The 18,926-nt window shown below is 42.4% G+C and overlaps 1 protein-coding gene across 1 annotated transcript; it reads right to left on the bottom strand.

Moving 5' to 3' along the window:
• Positions 1-4,246: 4,246 nt before the first annotated feature.
• On the bottom strand, positions 4,247-17,905 carry xpo1a (exportin 1 (CRM1 homolog, yeast) a). The gene is made up of 25 exons (XM_061087241.1): positions 17,323-17,905; positions 16,344-16,476; positions 15,460-15,561; positions 15,072-15,144; positions 14,913-14,974; positions 14,003-14,047; positions 13,726-13,907; positions 13,460-13,508; positions 13,253-13,372; positions 12,302-12,430; positions 10,786-10,944; positions 9,834-10,016; positions 9,547-9,685; positions 9,238-9,419; positions 8,977-9,133; positions 8,655-8,818; positions 8,235-8,369; positions 7,929-8,112; positions 7,454-7,560; positions 7,063-7,257; positions 6,791-6,959; positions 6,310-6,444; positions 6,061-6,220; positions 5,373-5,469; positions 4,247-4,446 (listed from the first exon to the last, which is right to left on the bottom strand). The coding sequence occupies exons 1-25, from the start codon at positions 17,484-17,486 to the stop codon at positions 4,300-4,302; spliced, it is 3,372 nt and encodes a 1,123-aa protein (XP_060943224.1). The 5' UTR covers positions 17,487-17,905; the 3' UTR covers positions 4,247-4,299.
• Between the last annotated feature and the right edge of the window lie 1,021 nt (positions 17,906-18,926).

The following is an 18,926-nucleotide window of genomic DNA, read 5'->3' as shown; positions in this document are numbered from 1 at the left end:
GGGGGGCGACAGCGTGTGGACAGATCGGCTGTTTCCGGCGAGTCTCCTCCGGCCGCTCGGCTGTTTCCGCTGCTCTCGCGAGATCTCACCGAGCGAAGTCACGTTGACGAGTTCTCAACTGCAACAGATTCACAACAATGGGAAATATATAATTTAATACAAAACCATTAACAATGTAAAGTTCTACACTATTATTATTAATAAACTCAACAGTTTAACATTATATCCCATATGTATGACTCTTATTGTGAAATTCACAGCAAAATGTAGGAATATATTTGAAGCATATTATTAGTATATACTGCTATTATATTGGTATAATTACTATCATATATACATATATATTATGTTATATTATATACTATATATACTGTACTATTTTTATATACTGTCTAACAATAACATTATCATCATCAGTACTATTACCATCATCTTGCCACTGCACCTTATCTACCTATTTATCTTGTGTTTCTGTTTTTATTCTTTCTACCTCAATATTTTTTATTTTATTCTATTGTATTGTATTTTATTGTATTCAAATATACCGGCTGCTATGACGACTTAATTTCCCTTCGGGGATGAATAAAGTAATCTATCTATCTATCTATCTATCTATCTATCTATCTATCTATCTATCTATCTATCTATCTATCTATCTATCTATCTATCTATCTATCTATCTATCTATCTATCTATCTATCTATCTATCTATCTATCTATCTATCTATCTATCTATCTATCTATCTATCTATCTATCTATCTATCTATCTATCTATCTATCTACATACCATTCCACATTCATATTTAGGGCCCGAGCACTGACAGGCACTGTAGTGCTAGAAACTAGAAATTAGTACATAAAGCATTAAGTACTCAAAAGGCACTTCTGGCAAGAATGAGTGTTATTATGTGGCAAATATATTTAAGTGTGTATTTACAGACGTCAGTATTCACGATTAAAAAATCAACAATTACTATATATTATATCACCTCAATATTAACAGCTATGTACCACTTCAGATTGTCCAAAACATTTCCTTGTTCTCTCGTTCTCATATTCATACAGATGACATTGGTCTTCAAATATATAACATCAAAGCACTGACATCAAAGGTCAGGTGAGGCCCTATTGAAATTGTAAGGATTATTATTATTCAGGAAAATGAATTGGCTTTTTGAGGGCTTTAACATGCTCAAATTCTTACCAAAATTTGCAGAAAGTTAGAAAGTGGTGAAAATGTACGTATTCTGGAGGAATTTTGCATTCATCAGATCAACTTCAAATTGAGATGAGTGTCATCAAAACAAGAAGGAGATACAAAGTTATTCATAGATCGATTTTTCGTCACACGGTGTGACCGTGGCGTCAAAGTTTGATTACACGCCATCAAAGCCATAGATCAAAGCACGATGTTCTGTAACGCGGACATACATGGACCATTGATCCTTTTATGCTGAGCCGTAAACACACAACTCCACTCCTGCAGTGTCAGTGGTTAAAGATCAAAGGAATCTTTATGTCAAAGGTCCAGTCTCTTTATTATTATTATTATTCAGGCAAAAGAATTGGCTTTTTGAGGGCTTTACCATGCTCAAATTCTTACCAAAATTTGCAGAAAGTTAGAAACTGGTGAAATTCACGTATTCTGGAGGAATTTTGCATTCATCAGATCAACTTCAAATTGAGATGAGTGTCATCAAAACAAGATGGCGATACAAAGTTATTCATAGATCGATTTTTCGTCACACGGTGTGACCGTGGCATGGCGTCAAAGTTTGATTACACGCCATCAAAGCCATAGATCAAAGCACGATGTTCGGTAACGCGGACATACATGGACCATTGATCCTATGATGCTGAGCCGTAAACACACAACTCCACTCCTGCAGTGTCAGTGGTCAAAGATCAAAGGAATCTTTATGTCAAAGGTCCAGTCTCTTTATTATTATTATTATTCAGGCAAAAGAATTGGCTTTTTGACGGCTTTACCATGCTCAAATTCTTACCAAAATTTGCAGAAAGTTAGAAACTGGTGAAATTCATGTATTCTGGAGGAATTTTGCATTCATCAGATCAACTTCAAATTGAGATGAGTGTCATCAAAACAAGATGGAGATACAAAGTTATTCATAGATCGATTTTTCGTCACACGGTGTGACTGTGGCGTGGCGTCAAAGTTTGATAACACGCCATCAAAGCACGATGTTCTGTAACGCAGACATACATGGACGTGGAAGTAGTAACAAAATAAAAGCTTGAGGAGGTCAGAGTGTGTTTATAGTGGCAAATAACGAATACATCTTATCCGGGGAAATTGGCTAGTCTTGGACATGGATTATCGTGATATTAACTGTATAAAATAACAAACACGTTTGGAAAAACTTTATTTGAAGAGTACTTTGAGTTTTTAGTGTCACTTTTATTACGGACCTATGATCTGTAGCCACTATAGCCAGCCACAAGGGGGAGCTTTTAGTTTGTTACTTCCTGTTACCGGCATTTGAATTTGCATATTAGTTAAATATTTAGTTTCACCCGAAACATTTAGATTTAACATTTAGATTTAGATTTAACATTTAGATTTGGATTCAGATTTAACATTTAGATTTAAATTTAACATTTAGATTTAAGATTTAGATTCAGATTTAACATTTAGATTTAAATTTAACATTTAGATTTAAATTTAACATTTAGATTTAACATTTAGATTTAAATTTAACATTTAGCTTTAGCATTTAGATTTAACATTTAGATTTAAATTTAACATTTAGATTTTAATTTAACATTTAGATTCAGATTTAACATTTAGATTTAAATTTAACATTTAGATTTAAATTTAACATTTAGATTTAGATTTAAATTTAACATTTAACATTTAAGTGTAACATTTAACATTTGGATTTAAATATTTAAAATATCTCTAAGTTGACAAATATTGTTGTAAATGTGCAAAAAAGTGACTCAAAAATTCACACCAGTTTTTTAAACATGGTTTGAAGCTAAATGTGACAAAATGTTATTTTCAGCGTTAGCTGCTTTACAAACGGGACCCCATATATATTGTACATAGTATAGTAACAAGCTAAGCTGTCGATAGTTTTAACAAACAGCTCAAGACCTTTTTCTATGTGGCTTTCAATTCATTTTAATTATATTGTTTTTACTTCTCTTTATATACTAGTTTTATGCTTTATCTTTGTTATATTAACATGTTCTTATTGGTCTTATTCTGTCTCAGATTTTATTGTAAAGCCCTTTAAGCTTAATTTTAATAGGAAAGCTGCTGTATAAATAAAATGTATTATAGAATGCACCGATTTAGTAAAGTATGATGCAGTTAAACATTTTTATATTATATCCTTTTTTTACATATAAATAGAATAGGTGTTTATGTATGACGCTTATTTTTCTTAATTTGAACTGTCAGTCTGTTATGCACAAAATTTAATATTTTCCAAAACCTTGTAAAATCCAGGTCTTGGCAGCACAGCTGTTTACCCTTCTTGTATTTCCCAGGTTTCTCTTTTCAAGTAAGAAGCAGAATCACACCGTAAAATTTGTAAAAATAGCCAACTTTATATTCTCAGAGTACTAAGACAGCTTTACAAACAGGATGATGATGCACTCAGCCATCGTTCTCATCCAAACGCAGAGCGGTCCGACCAAAGCTCCGATGGATTCACTCATGGAGCCGGAGGAAAGGAAAAAAAACATTCAACACGCGGCCAAACCAAAACAAGGAAGGAAGGAACACGTCTGCCCCTCGAGCGTCACATTCATTCTGCAGCGTGCAGGTGGCCGAGCGGGCCGTCCACTGCAAGTGTCTCAACATCATATAATACATATTAACAAGTGAGGGGGGGGGGGGGGGGAGTGGAGAGAGATTAAAAATAACCTTTAATTCTTTCGACTTCATGCAGGTGGAACAGAACCAAACATAAAGCTTTAATCACCAAAAGAATTTACAAAAGATGGCAGCTTAAACAAAATTTATATAAAAAAGGTTTGTGGGGGAAAAAAGGAAATCGGGGGGGGGGGGGGGGGGGGTCGAGGGTCTTTTCTCATTTACATATTGACATAGATTTGGTCGATGTACAACCGAGTGCTGGGGTCCTTCTCTCTGGCCCCGGATTCTTCTCTTCACACACACACTTGCACACAAACACTTGAAAAGAAAATGTATCGACAGGAAGCGTCCTTGCTCTCTCTTGACCTTCACCCCCCCCCCCCGCCCGCCCGCCCCCTTCAGATTTGTTCTGTACACGCCGGTCGCCACCGCCGCCGCCACTCCTCGTCCTTCAGTCGCCCATCTCCTCCGGCAGCTCGTGGGGGTTGAGGATCCCGGGCACGGACGCCTGGAGGCGGTGCTTCTCCTCCTGCGCCTGACGCAGAGACGCCTCCCTCTCCTCCAGGAACAGGTCCGTCGTGTCCTCGCCGGCAAACTCCTGCAGGAGAGACACAGGAAGAAGCTTCAGGCTCCAGAGCTCGACCACCATGTCCCCACAGAGACACACCTCCATGTCCCCACAGAGACACACCTCCATGTCCCCACAGAGACACACCACCATGTCCCCACAGAGACACACCTCCATGTTCCCACAGAGACACACCACCATGTCCCCACAGAGACACACCACCATGTTCCCACAGAGACACACCTCCATGTTCCCACAGAGACACACCACCATGTCCCCACAGAGACACACCACCATGTTCCCACAGAGACACACCTCCATGTTCCCACAGAGACACACCTCCATGTTCCCACAGAGACACACCTCCATGTTCCCACAGAGACACACCACCATGTCCCCACAGAGACACACCACCATGTCCCCACAGAGACACACCTCCATGTTCCCACAGAGACACACCTCCATGTTCCCACAGAGACACACCACCATGTTCCCACAGAGACACACCTGCTCAGCCCGACACTCAACAAGGACACTAATCTGATGCAGATTACAGTTCAGTTTATAGTAACTGCCTCCAATCAGATTAGTCTTTTGAGTTATGATTTGTCTGAGCTCAGGTATTTGCAAAATACAATCAAAGAATTAATACTATTTGTTCAAATGCAACATAATAGTTGTTTTCTTTTGAAGACTTGTTTCTATTGCATCTATTTAATGCATCAACATATTGAGCTAACTATGAACAGTTATTTTACAGAAAATAAATGAGATCTTTTGCTTCTAGGGCACAATCTAATTTCAATCAAACCAATACCCTCAAAAAACAGAACTCATCCACATCCTCATTTGCTCTTGTTCTCATTCACTTGCTAAGGCTGCATCCATACGCAGTTGTTGTTCATCATTATTGTTGTTGTAATAAATCCACATCTGTCCTGGTGAAGGAGCCTCACCTTGATCTGCACCAGGAAGTCCCTCAGGTGCTCCTTGAAGGCAGCGATGTCCTGATTCAGGCTGAACAGACCCGTTACAAACACCTTCACCTGGGCACTGAACACAACACAATGGATTAGCAACACATCTGAGAACGCACAACATTAACATTTCCTACATCAGAATTTCCCAGAATGCTCTTTGACAAAAGTGGAGCAGATGTAATTCCATTTTGAGTTGAAGGTAGTTTGAACCATAGACTTTAAATACAGATGGATGAGTTTGTCTCTTCTCAGAAACATGGAACAACCTGCTCCCTGAGTCGAGATGATTCATTCTAAGTTAACGAGAACACGATGGATTCCTAGTTTCAGGTGAAGTTACACAAACGTAAACACAAGTAGTATGTTCCTTAAGCTAATAGACCCTAACCCTTACATCCAACACACTCTCTCTGAAGCTTCTGAAGTTCTCAGAAGTTCTTTTTCTATCTAACTCAAAGAAGGCAAGAACATTTTAAAGGGCTGCCTCACTTCTGAGTTCTAGGACTGAAAACTATGAACTCAGCAGCAGCTTCACCTCAAAGTGTAAGTGCACAGCTTCTACTGGAGCAGCGGTTTCCTTTAATCCTTGTGTGTGTTTATGTTAAACATCTTCAACCAGCAGCCACAGAATCCCTGGAAACACGAGCAGAACACTTCTCCTTACTCTTGCAGGTGGGGGAAAGCCGTCTTCAGCAGGTTGGCGATGTACTCCTGGACGTGCACCTGGTTGTTGGCCGGGCTGGCGGCGCTCAGGGCCACGCTCACCTTCCCCTCCTCCACCAGGTTGAACATGTAGGCCAAGATGGTGGCGTGCATGGTCAGACCTGCAGACAGGGAGCAGGGCTCGGTTTAATGTGAATGTGCTGGTGTTGTAACAGCCAACACAGTGATGGCAGCAGATCCGCCTGTTCACCTGCAGTGTGAGAGGTGTCGGTGACCACGGAGAAGATGTGCTGCAGGACGTCACAGAAGTACGTCTGGTAGAAGCTCTGCGCCGCCGCTTCCTCCCCGGACACGTTCTGCAGGAGCGTGTAGAGGATCTGCAGACCTGAGACCAGAACACACTCGTTAGACCGAGAAACTAACTGACCGGAACTCATTCAAAGTCAGTGAAAAACACCGGAACAATCTAAACAGATGTTTGAAAAAACCTAGATAAATCGTAGCTCTAAAACATTCATCTCCTGTAGTTGTAATAGTAACTTGTGTCTTACTTGTTTAGACAAATTAACAAATGAATAAACCTACAAATACGGCTTCACTTACAGATTCAGAGAAAGAACCAATGATTTAATGGATTCAATTTACTTTCTAACCACTTGTTTCACCAGTCCTTTACGCTCTCTAAGAACAGTGAAGTGTCTGTGACAGGACGAGTGTGTGTCGGTTCGGACCTGTGTCGGCCACGTTCCTCATGGTGTGCTTGAAGGCCCAGATGATGGAGTCCAGGATCAGTTTGAACTGGGCCGGGGCGATGGACAGGAAGGCTGGGAAACACTGGGATGTGGCGGCTTGGAGGAGGTAGAAGAAATGAGTTCTGTGTTCTGGGAATTCTTCAAAGTCCTGACGGCAGAGAAGGGAAAAAAAACACCAGGTCATTGTTTACCTTTGTTTTTTTCAGACTGTTCCACCCGGTGCCAGGTAGAGTTACACACGTCTAACACACCTTGTTGATCATATTCAAAGTGCACTCGAAGACAGCGTCAAAGATCTTGGGGATCTCCCCGGTGATGTGCACGCCCAGCTTGTTGACGATGGTTGCCATGGTGCTGAGGACCTCGGGCTCCCGGGCAGCTGCGACGTTCCTCTGATAGTCGATGAGCACGGCCTCCAGCAGGGGGGGCACAAAGTTCTCTCCCACCTGGAGAAGAAAACATGAGCATTTCACAGAGACCCAATAACATTGTGTTTAATCCAGTTTGAGTTGTGTAACATGTCCTTGTTTATGTGTGTGTGTCCACATGCGTCTCAGGCCAGTTATCAGATCACAGGACCAGTGTTTTAAAACTCCTCAGCCCAGGAGAGACAGGAGAAAATCAAGAAAGTGCAACACTCACCATCTGAGGGTCGTTGGAGCGACTGACCCAACCCGAGATCAGCTTCAGTGTCTCTCTCTTCACCGTCCTCATGCTCCTGATCAGCGGCTGCTTGGTCACCATCTCTCCTGAATGAGAGAGAAAGTTAAAATAAATGGTTGAAGCCGACAAACAAACAAACAAACAAACAAAGATCCACAGACTCAAGTTCCATTATGAAAACAGACACTGAGCAAGAAAACAAAGCACAACTGTATCAGGTCTCAGATTTAAAAAAAAGTCAGTACTGTTCAATGAAAAAGTGAAAGAGGTTTTGTGCTTCAACATGTTATAAGTTGGATTTACTGGTTAAGTTATATTAGAAACGTCATTCTTCTTTCACCAGTTCAGCACTATTTTTCTTTTAACTCCAGACCCAGAGACAACAGTTAAATCAGACCCAGAGACAACAGTTCAGTTAAGACAGTCACACAGAGAGGGACAGACGAGCTCTCACCATTCGTCTGGACAGCCGAGGAAATGTTTTCACTCAGACACTTGTAAACGTTCAGCATGTCCAGGTAGATCCGTCCCAGCTGAACCACGAAGGGATGACCGACAGCTTTACAGGCTCGGACGTTAGTCTTCAGGATGCTGCCCAGCTGACGCACCGTCTCAGCGTCCTTCAGGATGTCCACATTCTGAAACACAGCACCCAGTTTAGCAAAAGCAGCAGTTTTTAAATAAACCACGCTTCAGGCTGCATTTAATGTTTGAATGTTTGGAGCCATTAAATGCAGATTATAAATGGACCCTTCCTCACCTTGGTGGCCTGCTGGATGATGCTGTCCCACACCTGGTTGGGGAGCAGCATGTACTTCTCTATGAGAAGCTCCTGAGCCGCCTGATCGGTCTGAGCCGCGATCATGTAGCCCACCGCCTCGTAGAATGTGTGCACCTGTGGAGCCGAGGGACAGGAAGTTACATCTACAGTGTAAATATAAAGAGTTGTAGCCTCGGCCAACAAGTTAGGCTACAGATTATATCCATGTCTGTCCAGACTCAAGTAAACAAGTAGTGAAGAAGAAGACATTTTATTCAAAAAAGGGGATAAGAGTATTTTGTCAGAATGAGTTATGGACGAGAAAATGTGTTGTGACGTCAGAGCAAACCTGACCTTGACCTCCAAAACGCACAAGGGCATAACACATAAAATGACGACATTGAGAAGTGAGGGACGGACCTGCTGTGGCTGCAGGTCACAGATGATGGTGTTGATGTTGTTGAGGATCTCGTCGATGAAGGGCATCACCTCTCCCACCTGAACCTGGATGAAGTGACGACGGCACTTCTGAGCAATCTTGATGAAGGTGTCACACGCCATGTCCTGCACGCCGTCATGTGTTTCTGCGTGAGGAGGAACAGGAAACGCATCATCAGTCTGACAGAAAACACAGTTTCTACCCAGAGTTAGGTTGAAGAATTAACTCATTGCTCATTCACAGATTAAACACTTAAAAGAAACCATTACATCCGACCCACACAAAGTGATTAGAGTTTCTCACCGTGCATGAACTCAAACAACTTGTTGACGACAGTCTTGAGGAACTTCCAGTGGGCTCGCAGGAAGCGAGGATACTGTCCCACGATGTACATGATGTTGGAGGCTATGATGGCCTTGTTGTCTTTCCCTCTCTTCTGTTCACATAAGCCGAGCAGATCCTGAGAACATACAACTACTTTATCAATAACTGGCTGGGTAAGATGCTCTTGGAGAAAGAGAGAGAGAAGTCAGGGGATATTAAAGCACTTGTCACATGTTGCACCTTGATGACTGTGACTAGGAATCTCTTCTCGTCTTCCTCGTGCATTGCACCGCTGATGGAGCCGATGGCCCAGCAGAGCATGTTCAGGTTCCTCCACGACCACTCGGTGCCGTTCACCTGGTTGTGGAGCTTCTCAGTCATGATGCGTTCAGTGTCTGCGTAGTCCAGATGAGTCAGATACACTGAACACAGAGGGAGACAGGTGGATTAGGATCTGCGTTGTGGCCATTTCAATTGAGCTCCATCTCATTTTATAATGTTTTGATCTGAAACTGAACATTTGATGACCACAGATGGGAAGCAACTAACCGAGAGTCTCCCTCATGTTCTTGTAGAGGTTAATGGCGTCCGTGTCTTTCATGAACTCCCTGACCACCTCCCCCTGGTCGTTCTCCACCACCAGCACCTCCTCTGGTTTGGCCATGCGGCTCACCATCAGCAAACGTACCTGCAAGAAGAGGAGGAGGACTCTGTAATATGAAGCAAGCTCGTTCTACAACTGTAGAAAATTCCCACTTCAATAATCCACAACTATTGTGCAGTTAATCAGTTTATACATTTGTGATCTGTGAGTGTGCGCTGGATGACAGGCGTACCTGGGACAGCACGGGCAGGTAGAGGTGTCTCCGTGGAGGGACGTCGGACAGGAGGGGGGTGCTGGAGGTGGAGAAGGGACTCTCCCTGTACAGCTCGGCCGCCAGGTGGTTCCAATACTCCAAACAGATCTTGAAGATCTCTGTCTCCTCCACCTCGGACACCAGCAACATGAAGTGCAGGGCCTGGAGACAAAGTGCAGAGGGGTCACATGATGACACCTGCAGAGATTGATCTGTAAACCACCTGAGTTGGTTTGTGACCTCGGGCTCAAACACCTGTCGCATCACGAGATGATTCCCTTTGTAAATGCTATTCACTTTATTTTGTCTTTAACGAGAGCAATAATAGCCAACAATCATTTATTTCTTAATTTTCTTGAGCGTGTTGACGTGAAACTGGAAGAATACAAATATCTCAGGAAGGGTCCCGCCTCCTGCTGCTCTACAGGCTCCGCCCCTCGCCTGAATGTTCCCCACATATTCCTGTTGTTGTGAACGAGTCGGACCCGACAACCTGCTGCTGCTGCTTCACAGGACAAACACGAACTACACTAACGGTCAGGGAACATGCCACAATCTTTTCTTGGTTAAATTGCAGTCTTCCTCCCAGTCTCAGTCTGTACATGTGTAGGTGGACAAACAGCCGAGGGAGGGGCGGGGCTTCTCACTGCAATCCGTCCCAAATACATGTCTTTATAAAAGTGGACACCACAGAAGAGGCTGGAAAAGAAGATCACTAGAGAGAAAAGGGAGTTTCACTTTGAACAAACTGAAGCAGAAGAGAAAAGGACTTAAAGCCACCAAATGAGATCGGCCATTTTGTTTACTCATGCACACGGACAGCTATTTAAATTTACCTTTCCACTTGATAAACAAGGCTCTGTTTAAACAGTGGAAATGTTCTGTAAACATCTATTTTCTGTTACAACAGGAAGTCGTCTCGTCCTCTCACCTCCATCAGTGACTCGCGCAGGTTGGGTCTCTTCTCCACGAGCTGGCCGTGTTCTTTGAGGAAGGTGCAGAGGAACAGGCTGAGGTTCTGGATGAAGTTCTGCTCGTCGTCCTTTCCATTGGCGTAGGCCACTCGGATGTTGGTGTTCAAAGGCAACATCTGAACAGACGAGAAATCAACTCGTCATTATCTATAAACTGTATTTTGTTAAGATTGGTCCAGACAGTTTCCTTCTCAGAGTAATTGTCTCAAAACAACTTGAGATTCTCTGAAACAATGTTAGCTAGTTCAACAACACACACTACATGTTTAAAAACAAGACTCAACAATACACATGTTTAAAACACGTAGACAAACCTGTCTTTTGCACACTCGGTCTACATATTCTTAGACTCATAGTATATTATATTACCTATTGTATAGTCAAATACTTATATTCATATTCATACCTCTACTATATTTCATATCATACTCTCTGTATATTCTTGTTTACATAAGTCTATATACACATATTTATACATGTGTACATGTTATAATTACTATTATTATATCACCATTACTATTATTATTATATTACTACTATTATTATATATACTGTTGCTGTCATTATTACCATATACTGCTTTTATATTGGTATAATTACTATCATATATAAATATATATTATGCTATATTATATACTTTATATACTGTACTATTCTTATATACTGTAACAATACCATTACCATCATATCATCAGTACTATTACCATCATCTTGCCAATGCACCTTATCTACCTATTTTATTGTATTTTATCTTGTGCTTCTGTTTTTTTATTCTTTCTACCTCAATATTTTTAATTTTATTCTATTGTATTGTATTTTATTGTATTCAAATATACCGGCTGCTATGACAACTTAATTTCCCTTCGGGGATGAATAAAGTAATCTATCTATCTATCTATCTATCTATCTATCTATCTATCTATCTATCTATCTATCTATCTATCAAACACGCAGTATTCTAAACGTTACAATTTTCAAACAATACTACGGGTGCTCCGTCTGATCAGCCCCCGGTGTAAAGACCTCCGATCAGAGGAGGCAGTTATTTGATGGTGGAACTAGCGAATGAGTGAGACGTCTCGCTTCTCTCCTCCTCTCTGTTGAGTTGCATCATCATGATATCAGCTGCTGGTTTGAAGCTTCTTGTAAATTTGGCAAATGTTATACATAAAGTTAGTTCTTTCTTTGTGTAAATAACATTTGTGTGCGTTTGTCGCACTGCGTTGGCTCAGTAGTGATGTCGGTTGAAACACAACACATTTCATCTTTTTTTTTTTTCCACAGGAGTTTAACACAACCCTGAATTGTACAACACGTTTGTGCTTCCTGCAGACGTGGTGCATGTGGTGTGTGGGGGAGGACAGGGCTTCCACAGAGTGTCAATGTGTGCAATGAGAGGAAATGTGCTTGTGTATAATCACACTGAGTGCAGTTAACGTAAGTAGGACGCACTCAGAGTGATTGTGTGTGTACCTGTTTAAGCTGGGACATGGTGAGAGTGAACAGGTTGACAAACTGCTCCTCGTACTGGTTGACGGTCACGCCAGCGATCTCGGTCAAACACTTCAGCGTCACGTTGCGAAACATGGGGACGTTCAAGAACTGAAACACAAAGAACAGAGCAGGTCAGTGATGAAGACTCAGGTCCACTGATGAGTTGAACATCGGGAAGAAATTCTACTGTGAAAAATTGCTGTGTACAATTCAGATGTCGGACAATATTCAAAGCAAGTTAGGGCTGGAACTAGAGATTGTAAACAATTTGATATACCAGTAATTTATTGAGTCTGGTCTATAAACTGTTGTATAATCAAAACAATGAAAAGTGACTTCTTGAAATTGCTCAGTTTGTCAAACTGAAAATTCCTGAGAATATATTACTGAAAACAAACAAATATAAGAAGCTGGAAACAGAATAAAATAGCAGCACCTAATAGGATGTATATTATTTGTAACTAACTAATATTATGAATAAGAGAACGTTATTTTATCTAGGCTTTTGATTTGATTGATTGGAATTTATTTATTTGTATTTGTATAATTATGTCTTTATTTACTTCCATTTATTCTTATATTTTATATATGTATTTTTTTTATTATTATCTTATTTAATCTTATTTTAAGTTATTTGATTTCTGCCTCTTTTTCTTTACCCTGAGTGTTTGATTGTGGGTTGGGGGGTGTTCATAAACGTTTGTATGTTTATAAATGTTTGAATGTATGTTCCTTATATGTAAAACTCAATAAATATATTCTTCAAAAAAAAAAATATAAGAAGCTGAAACCAATTCATATTCTTCAGATGACAAATTATTTGGAAGTTTAACAAATTATAACAATTTGACAAATACTTGATATACAATACAGTGTAATTCAACAGACATTTGAGGTTTTGATGAGCTGAAGGGACACGAGGTGGTTTACCTTGTAGACCAGCGTGCTGATGAGTTTGGTTTCAAAGATGTAACCTAAAGGAATCCAGTTCAGGAAGCGGAGCAGCGTCTCCAGCGTGGCGTGCACCAGCGGAGCGTTCTGAGAGTTCTCCTGCTCAGAAGAAGAAGGCGAGCGTGAGAACAGCTTATTAACGACTGGAGGCAGATGCTGACGACGGATTGGTCAACGTTGTCTTACCATCACAAACTGGCACAGCTGGAATATTTGGGAGAACTCGTTGCACATGCTGAAAGATAGGAACATAAAGATGAATGACGCTGTTAATAACACGTTGTTGTAAAGTCTTAGTTACTGCAAGGAGCTGAAAATGCCTCAAAACTATACTTTTGTTATTTTACTGCTTGCATATAAAACACAGAGAAGGAACAATCCAGACGCTGTGAAACGGTGCGAGCTCGTTCAACAACACTTCACCACACGCAGATCCTCATGTTTCCAGTTACCTGTCTTTGAGGTGCTTGGCCTTCACCTGGGTCATCTGGCCACTGGAGAAGTCAAAGACCTCCTCGCTGAGCAGCTTGAGGATGATCATGTTGTTCTGACAGAGGCTCTCGCTGGTCCGACTCGCACCCACGATGTCACTGATGAACGTGGGCCAGTGTTTGGGCCATTCCTGCTTCAGGATCTAGACCAGAGAAGACCAGGAGCTCTGTGTTATTAACCACTTCATGTCTGGTGTTAGCAAATGTATAAAAAAAAAGCCTCAGTTTGATAATTCACCTGAACAAGGATCATGTTGAGTTTTGAAATGTAAACTCCTTCTTTCTGCAAAATAAACATGAAAACAGCAGCATCAGTGTCAAGCAGCACAAAGATGCTTCACATCTAGAGTTGTAAAGGGGCGGAAAGTTTCCACGGGAATTTTGAAAAAAAACAAAACTATGCAAATTAAACGCTGAGCAATAAAAACATCAAAACTCTATTTTAAAGATGTATGGAACGTTGCATTTCAACCCTCCACTGTGCATTCTTCCATCACATGCACAGATAACTCCCAGCATGCTTCACTCTACAGCAGGGCTACTGAGGCCTGCTGTAGAGTGCAGGACTAGTCAGGTAAGTTTCCATGATATTACTGGGGAAAATATATGAGCATGCTGATTGAGGATTGTTCATCTGTTCATCTAGACTATTTCCATTCATTTATCCATCAATTGTAAAATATGTTTACAGATGATTCCAATTGTTTGGCTAACTATTTATATCTCTGGCATTGCATTAGTGTTTTTTTACAAAATTTTTTCTCATCTTATTCTACAGAACAATGCCACGTGCACTCTCTCATGTGTGGAGACATTTCACCTCATCCAATGTAGAAGGAAAGGCTGTGTACATTTGCAAATACTGTGCAAAGACCTATGTTAAGAATGACACAACGATGCAGAAGCATATAGTCAAGTGCCCAAAGTTTCCTCAGGGCTCAAATCAGCCTATGACAAAACAAAATGTTTATATTTATGTCTGTATATGACAAGGTAAATACAGTTAGTATAAATTACCCACAACATTTCCAGTTTATTCCCGTTAATTCCCATGGAAAGTTACCAACTTTGAATATTCCTGGAATTTTGCAACCCTATTCACATCAAAGCAGCCAGAAGATCAGAATCCTGTAGGAGTGTGACCTCACCTCCATGTTGGCAGGATCAGAAGACGTCTTGATGATCAGACCGACCACATATTTCTTGATTCCTGAAAACATACCAATGTGTTTTATTGGAAACACCAAAAAACCTCAAGATAGACCAAATCTATTGATTGTTTAATGTCACTAAACTGATTTATTTACCTTCACATTGATTTCTCGGGAGAATCTTCCAGCGAGTTTTGATGACGACCTCCAGGATCTGCAGCGCATAATACTGAGAGAGAAACACACATTCAGAGCTCGGACAAGCAGCTACACACAGGGAGGAACCACAATGGAGTATGTGCACTTGTCATGTGACCTCATCCATATAGAGCATGGCATCCAAAATATATGGACACACCAGTAAGCATGGTCATAAGAGTGTCCATTTATGAAAATACCAATTTGCCGATTATCATTTCACATAAATGTCAGTGCTGCTCTAAAATAAAGTCTGAAATCAATGAACACAAGCTACAGTTTAACCCAACACAACTGACAGCAGCGACACAATAACTGTGTGTATGTGTGTGTGTCGGGCTCCTACTTTGGTTTTCATGTTCTGAGAGAACTCCAGGATGGTGTCGACCCTGGTCCAGGCGTCTGGGTGGTCTTTCAGGTTGGTCAGCACCTCCTGAGCCACCCGTTGCTACAAGAGAAGACACACAGACAACTTTCTGATTTCTGGATATATTGGACAGATACATTTAACGCAGGGGTTTTCAACCGGGGGTTTGTGGCCCCCTGGTGGTCCGCGACGGCATTGCAGGGGGTCCGCGAAATTTGCTTTGATAATTCGACACATTTTCAGATTACTCTTGAATATCGTGAAAAATATATAAAATAAGAAAAATATGTCTAAAATAATATAAAGGTGCTGGTGATCATGAGGTTAAACTTAAGTAGGCCTCAATTGTTTGTGTTATATTGTATGATTATCATTTGTGACATATTCTGCATCACTTTGTCCTCTTCCCTCTTCAGTTGTAGCCCCAGTTTATGTTGATTGTTATTGATCACCGTTACTTTAACCTTCTCTCAACATGTCAGCTACATGTCTGTACATTTAAGTCATGAACGTTATATATTAATGTACATATGGTTCTGAGATGCAGTACAACTACAAACTGCATTTTAATTTTGTTTCTCAATTCTTAAGCACTGAAAATCAACCGTTTTTGTTGTTTTTTACACAGATTTTTCTAGATTTGTTTGAGGTTTTTAAATAAAACCAACATGCAAAACCAAATGTTAAAACCTCTCTATCCACACGCACACACACGTAGGCACATCAGTGGGCCGCGGATTACTCTCTAGTCAGAATGGTGGTCCCTGGGACAGAACCAGTTGAAGACCCCTGATCTAACCCATGAGACCTTCATTCCCAGCGTTGCACTGAATCCTCTCCAGCTGAGTGAAGCTCAGTCTCACCTGGGAACCGATGTCATGGTACATGGAGTTCACCACATTGTCCAGCAGGTTGATGTCCATTTTTTGGCTGAAGTCCAGCAGCTGTCTGGCTGGGTGGTCGGCCAACATCGTCATTTCTGCTGGCATAGAGCTTCTGGGTGGAGAGGGAATTATCAACATTAACCAGCGCACTGCCGACACACAAAGTACACACAAAGTACACAGGATGGTGTACACACAAAGTAGGTCACAGCATTAAGAACTGAAACAGTGGATATTAGTGTGACTTAGCTAGGCCTTGGCCACTAATCAATAACTTTTTCTCAATATTCATTAATAGCAATATAACGAAAGTTCAATCCGTCTCATATGCAGTGAAGAGGTTTAAAACATTGATTTTAATGTTGTGCAACATGCTTGTAAGTGTGTGTTACTCTCTGAAGTGTGTAGAGTACATACAATGAAGACAGGTACGTCTTATTTTGAAATTGACCGGTAACTTAATTTAAAAGCTCATAAGTTGGATTTCTGAAACTTGAATGAGAACTTGTGACTCGTTTCTTCTTCTTTGTACTTGATAACTGAGTACTTATACTTATACACCCAGTTCAGGCTGAGCACACGTGACACACTAATGGAAACCAGTCATAAAACACACGAGTGAGTCACAGGTTCGATTCCCTTTCGTGTCAGAAACGAGTTCCTCTTGCTCAGAGTCAGGGCAGCGGGCCCACGTGGTCCCACTACGACAGGCTTCGAGCCAGGGCTGGAGACGCGTGAAACAGCGCCACCAGCCGGTCACCGGGGGAACCTGAGCAGCATCCTCACTAACACACAGAAACCAGTTCGGACCCAGTTGGTCGTGCGATGGGACCCCGTGGGGGGGGGGGGAACTAGCCGAGCGGGTGTATGGTGGTACTGAAGCCGGCGGGTCGACCCCCGGGGCTCCGCCGGCTGCAGCTCGCCCCACGCCGGGTGCCCGAGCCGAGGCTCCGCTTACCTGGTGTGTTCCGTCCGGCTCGTCTGGAGCGAGGGTCCGTGGCTCCGTGGCCCGGTGCGAGCTGCGGCCGGACCGCGAGGGTGCGGATCTCCGAACCGCTCCGACAGGACCGAACCACTCGCTTCTCCTGGCACGTTTCCTCCGCTGCTAACCCTCGCTAGCATAAAGCTAACGCTAGCCGTCCTGGGTGACACCGGCAGCGACCGTCCGCGGCAGCTTGCACCGTCCGCCCCGGGTCCGCTCGGGTCCTGGTCGGCGTGTTGGATCCTCTCCCACCGGTCGAGTCTCCTCCTCAGCCGCGGGGGACCATGGGGGTCTCTACCTGTCACTACAGTCGACTCGCAGCGGGCTAGCAGCCAGCTAGCGTGCTAATGGCAAAGTCAATGAGGATTCGGGTCTGGCGGCTAGCGTGATGCTAAGCTAGCAGCCCCGGGTCGGTGTGGCGGCTCGTCAGCCCGCAGTGAGGGGCTTGGTTCCGGGTCAGTGGTCGCACACAGTGAGGGTCCGCTCCGGTTCTACGGCGTGAGGCTCGGCGCGTCCTCTCCGCTCATGCTTCAGCCTCGGACCGGTTCAATCCGGTTCAAACCGGGATTCTCACTCTCGGTGCTCCGGCCCGCCGCGCGCCGCGTAAAATTTGGACTATGTACCCGCCCACCGCGCGCTGTGATTGGTTCCCCCGTGCTGTCGTCACGCGTTGTCATTGGCCCGATGACGCTGTCGATCTGCGTCAAAGTCCCTCCCCCTCAAAGTCCCTCCCCCTGCTCTGCCCTCAGCAAACACATGAAACTGGAATAAATGAGATAAAATAATCAAATAAATTATTTATTTATATTTATTTATTATTCATTAATTTATCTTTATTCAACCAGGGAGTCACAGTGAGATCAAGATCTGCTTCACAACAGAATAAGTTCTACAGTTCAACACCCGGAAGCGCGTCACCAGGCTCAGAGACCTTCGGCTCAACATCGCCCTCTATGGGTGGATCCTGAACTGGCGCGGACCCGCACCACCAGGCTCAGAGACAGCTTCCTCCCCCAGGTCATAAGACTTTTAAACTCCTCTGAACTGCAATAACTCCACCAAACCAGCACCCTGGCATATCTGCATATTTGCACCAGCACCGTAATAAGCATATTTGAATATTTGCACTACTGCACAAATTGAACTATTGTTGTTTTATCTTTCTCCTCATCTGTAAAGATATATATTTAGATATATATAGTTTGTGGACAGTGTTCAGAGCTGCAAGTTTAGTTAAATGTTGCTGGTTGTATCACAGCCAGTCAGCGCAGGTAGTGCTGGGAGGAACTTTGCTGGACAGCCATGTGCTCTGCTATGACCTCAGGTCACTATGGCTGCCAAGTAAACTTTTGTTGAAAGAAAAGTTGGAGATGATGACGTGATGACAGCGATATTTAGAACAGCTAGGAAATGTAAGCTTTTAATGTTTAGGTTAATAAATAACTGGCAATTCCTGTATGTTGCTAGTTGTATGTAATAGGTAATAGTTGTAACTTTTTTTAGCCATTTTATTTATATCAAATCAGAATGCTTACACTCTTCTATGACCTTATAATCATGGTCATTGTGAACATTGTGAT

This window comes from Limanda limanda, chromosome 2 (assembly GCF_963576545.1).
Source record: "Limanda limanda chromosome 2, fLimLim1.1, whole genome shotgun sequence".
Taxonomy (NCBI): Eukaryota; Metazoa; Chordata; class Actinopteri; order Pleuronectiformes; family Pleuronectidae; genus Limanda; species Limanda limanda.
Note: the sequence above shows the minus strand (reverse complement) of the source record. Positions and strands in the feature narration are given on the sequence as shown.

Excerpts from the sequence above, each read along its gene's own strand:
- xpo1a (XM_061087241.1), bottom strand. The coding sequence starts at position 17,486 with ATGCTAGCGAGGGTTAGCAGCGGAGGAAACGTGCCAGGAGAAGCGAGT. Across the intron at positions 13,373-13,459 it reads AGCTGTGCCAGTTTGTGATG|GAGAACTCTCAGAACGCTCC; the intron begins GTAAGACAACGT and ends TCTTCTGAGCAG. Across the intron at positions 10,945-12,301 it reads CCATGTCCCAGCTTAAACAG|ATGTTGCCTTTGAACACCAA; the intron begins GTACACACACAA and ends TCGTCTGTTCAG.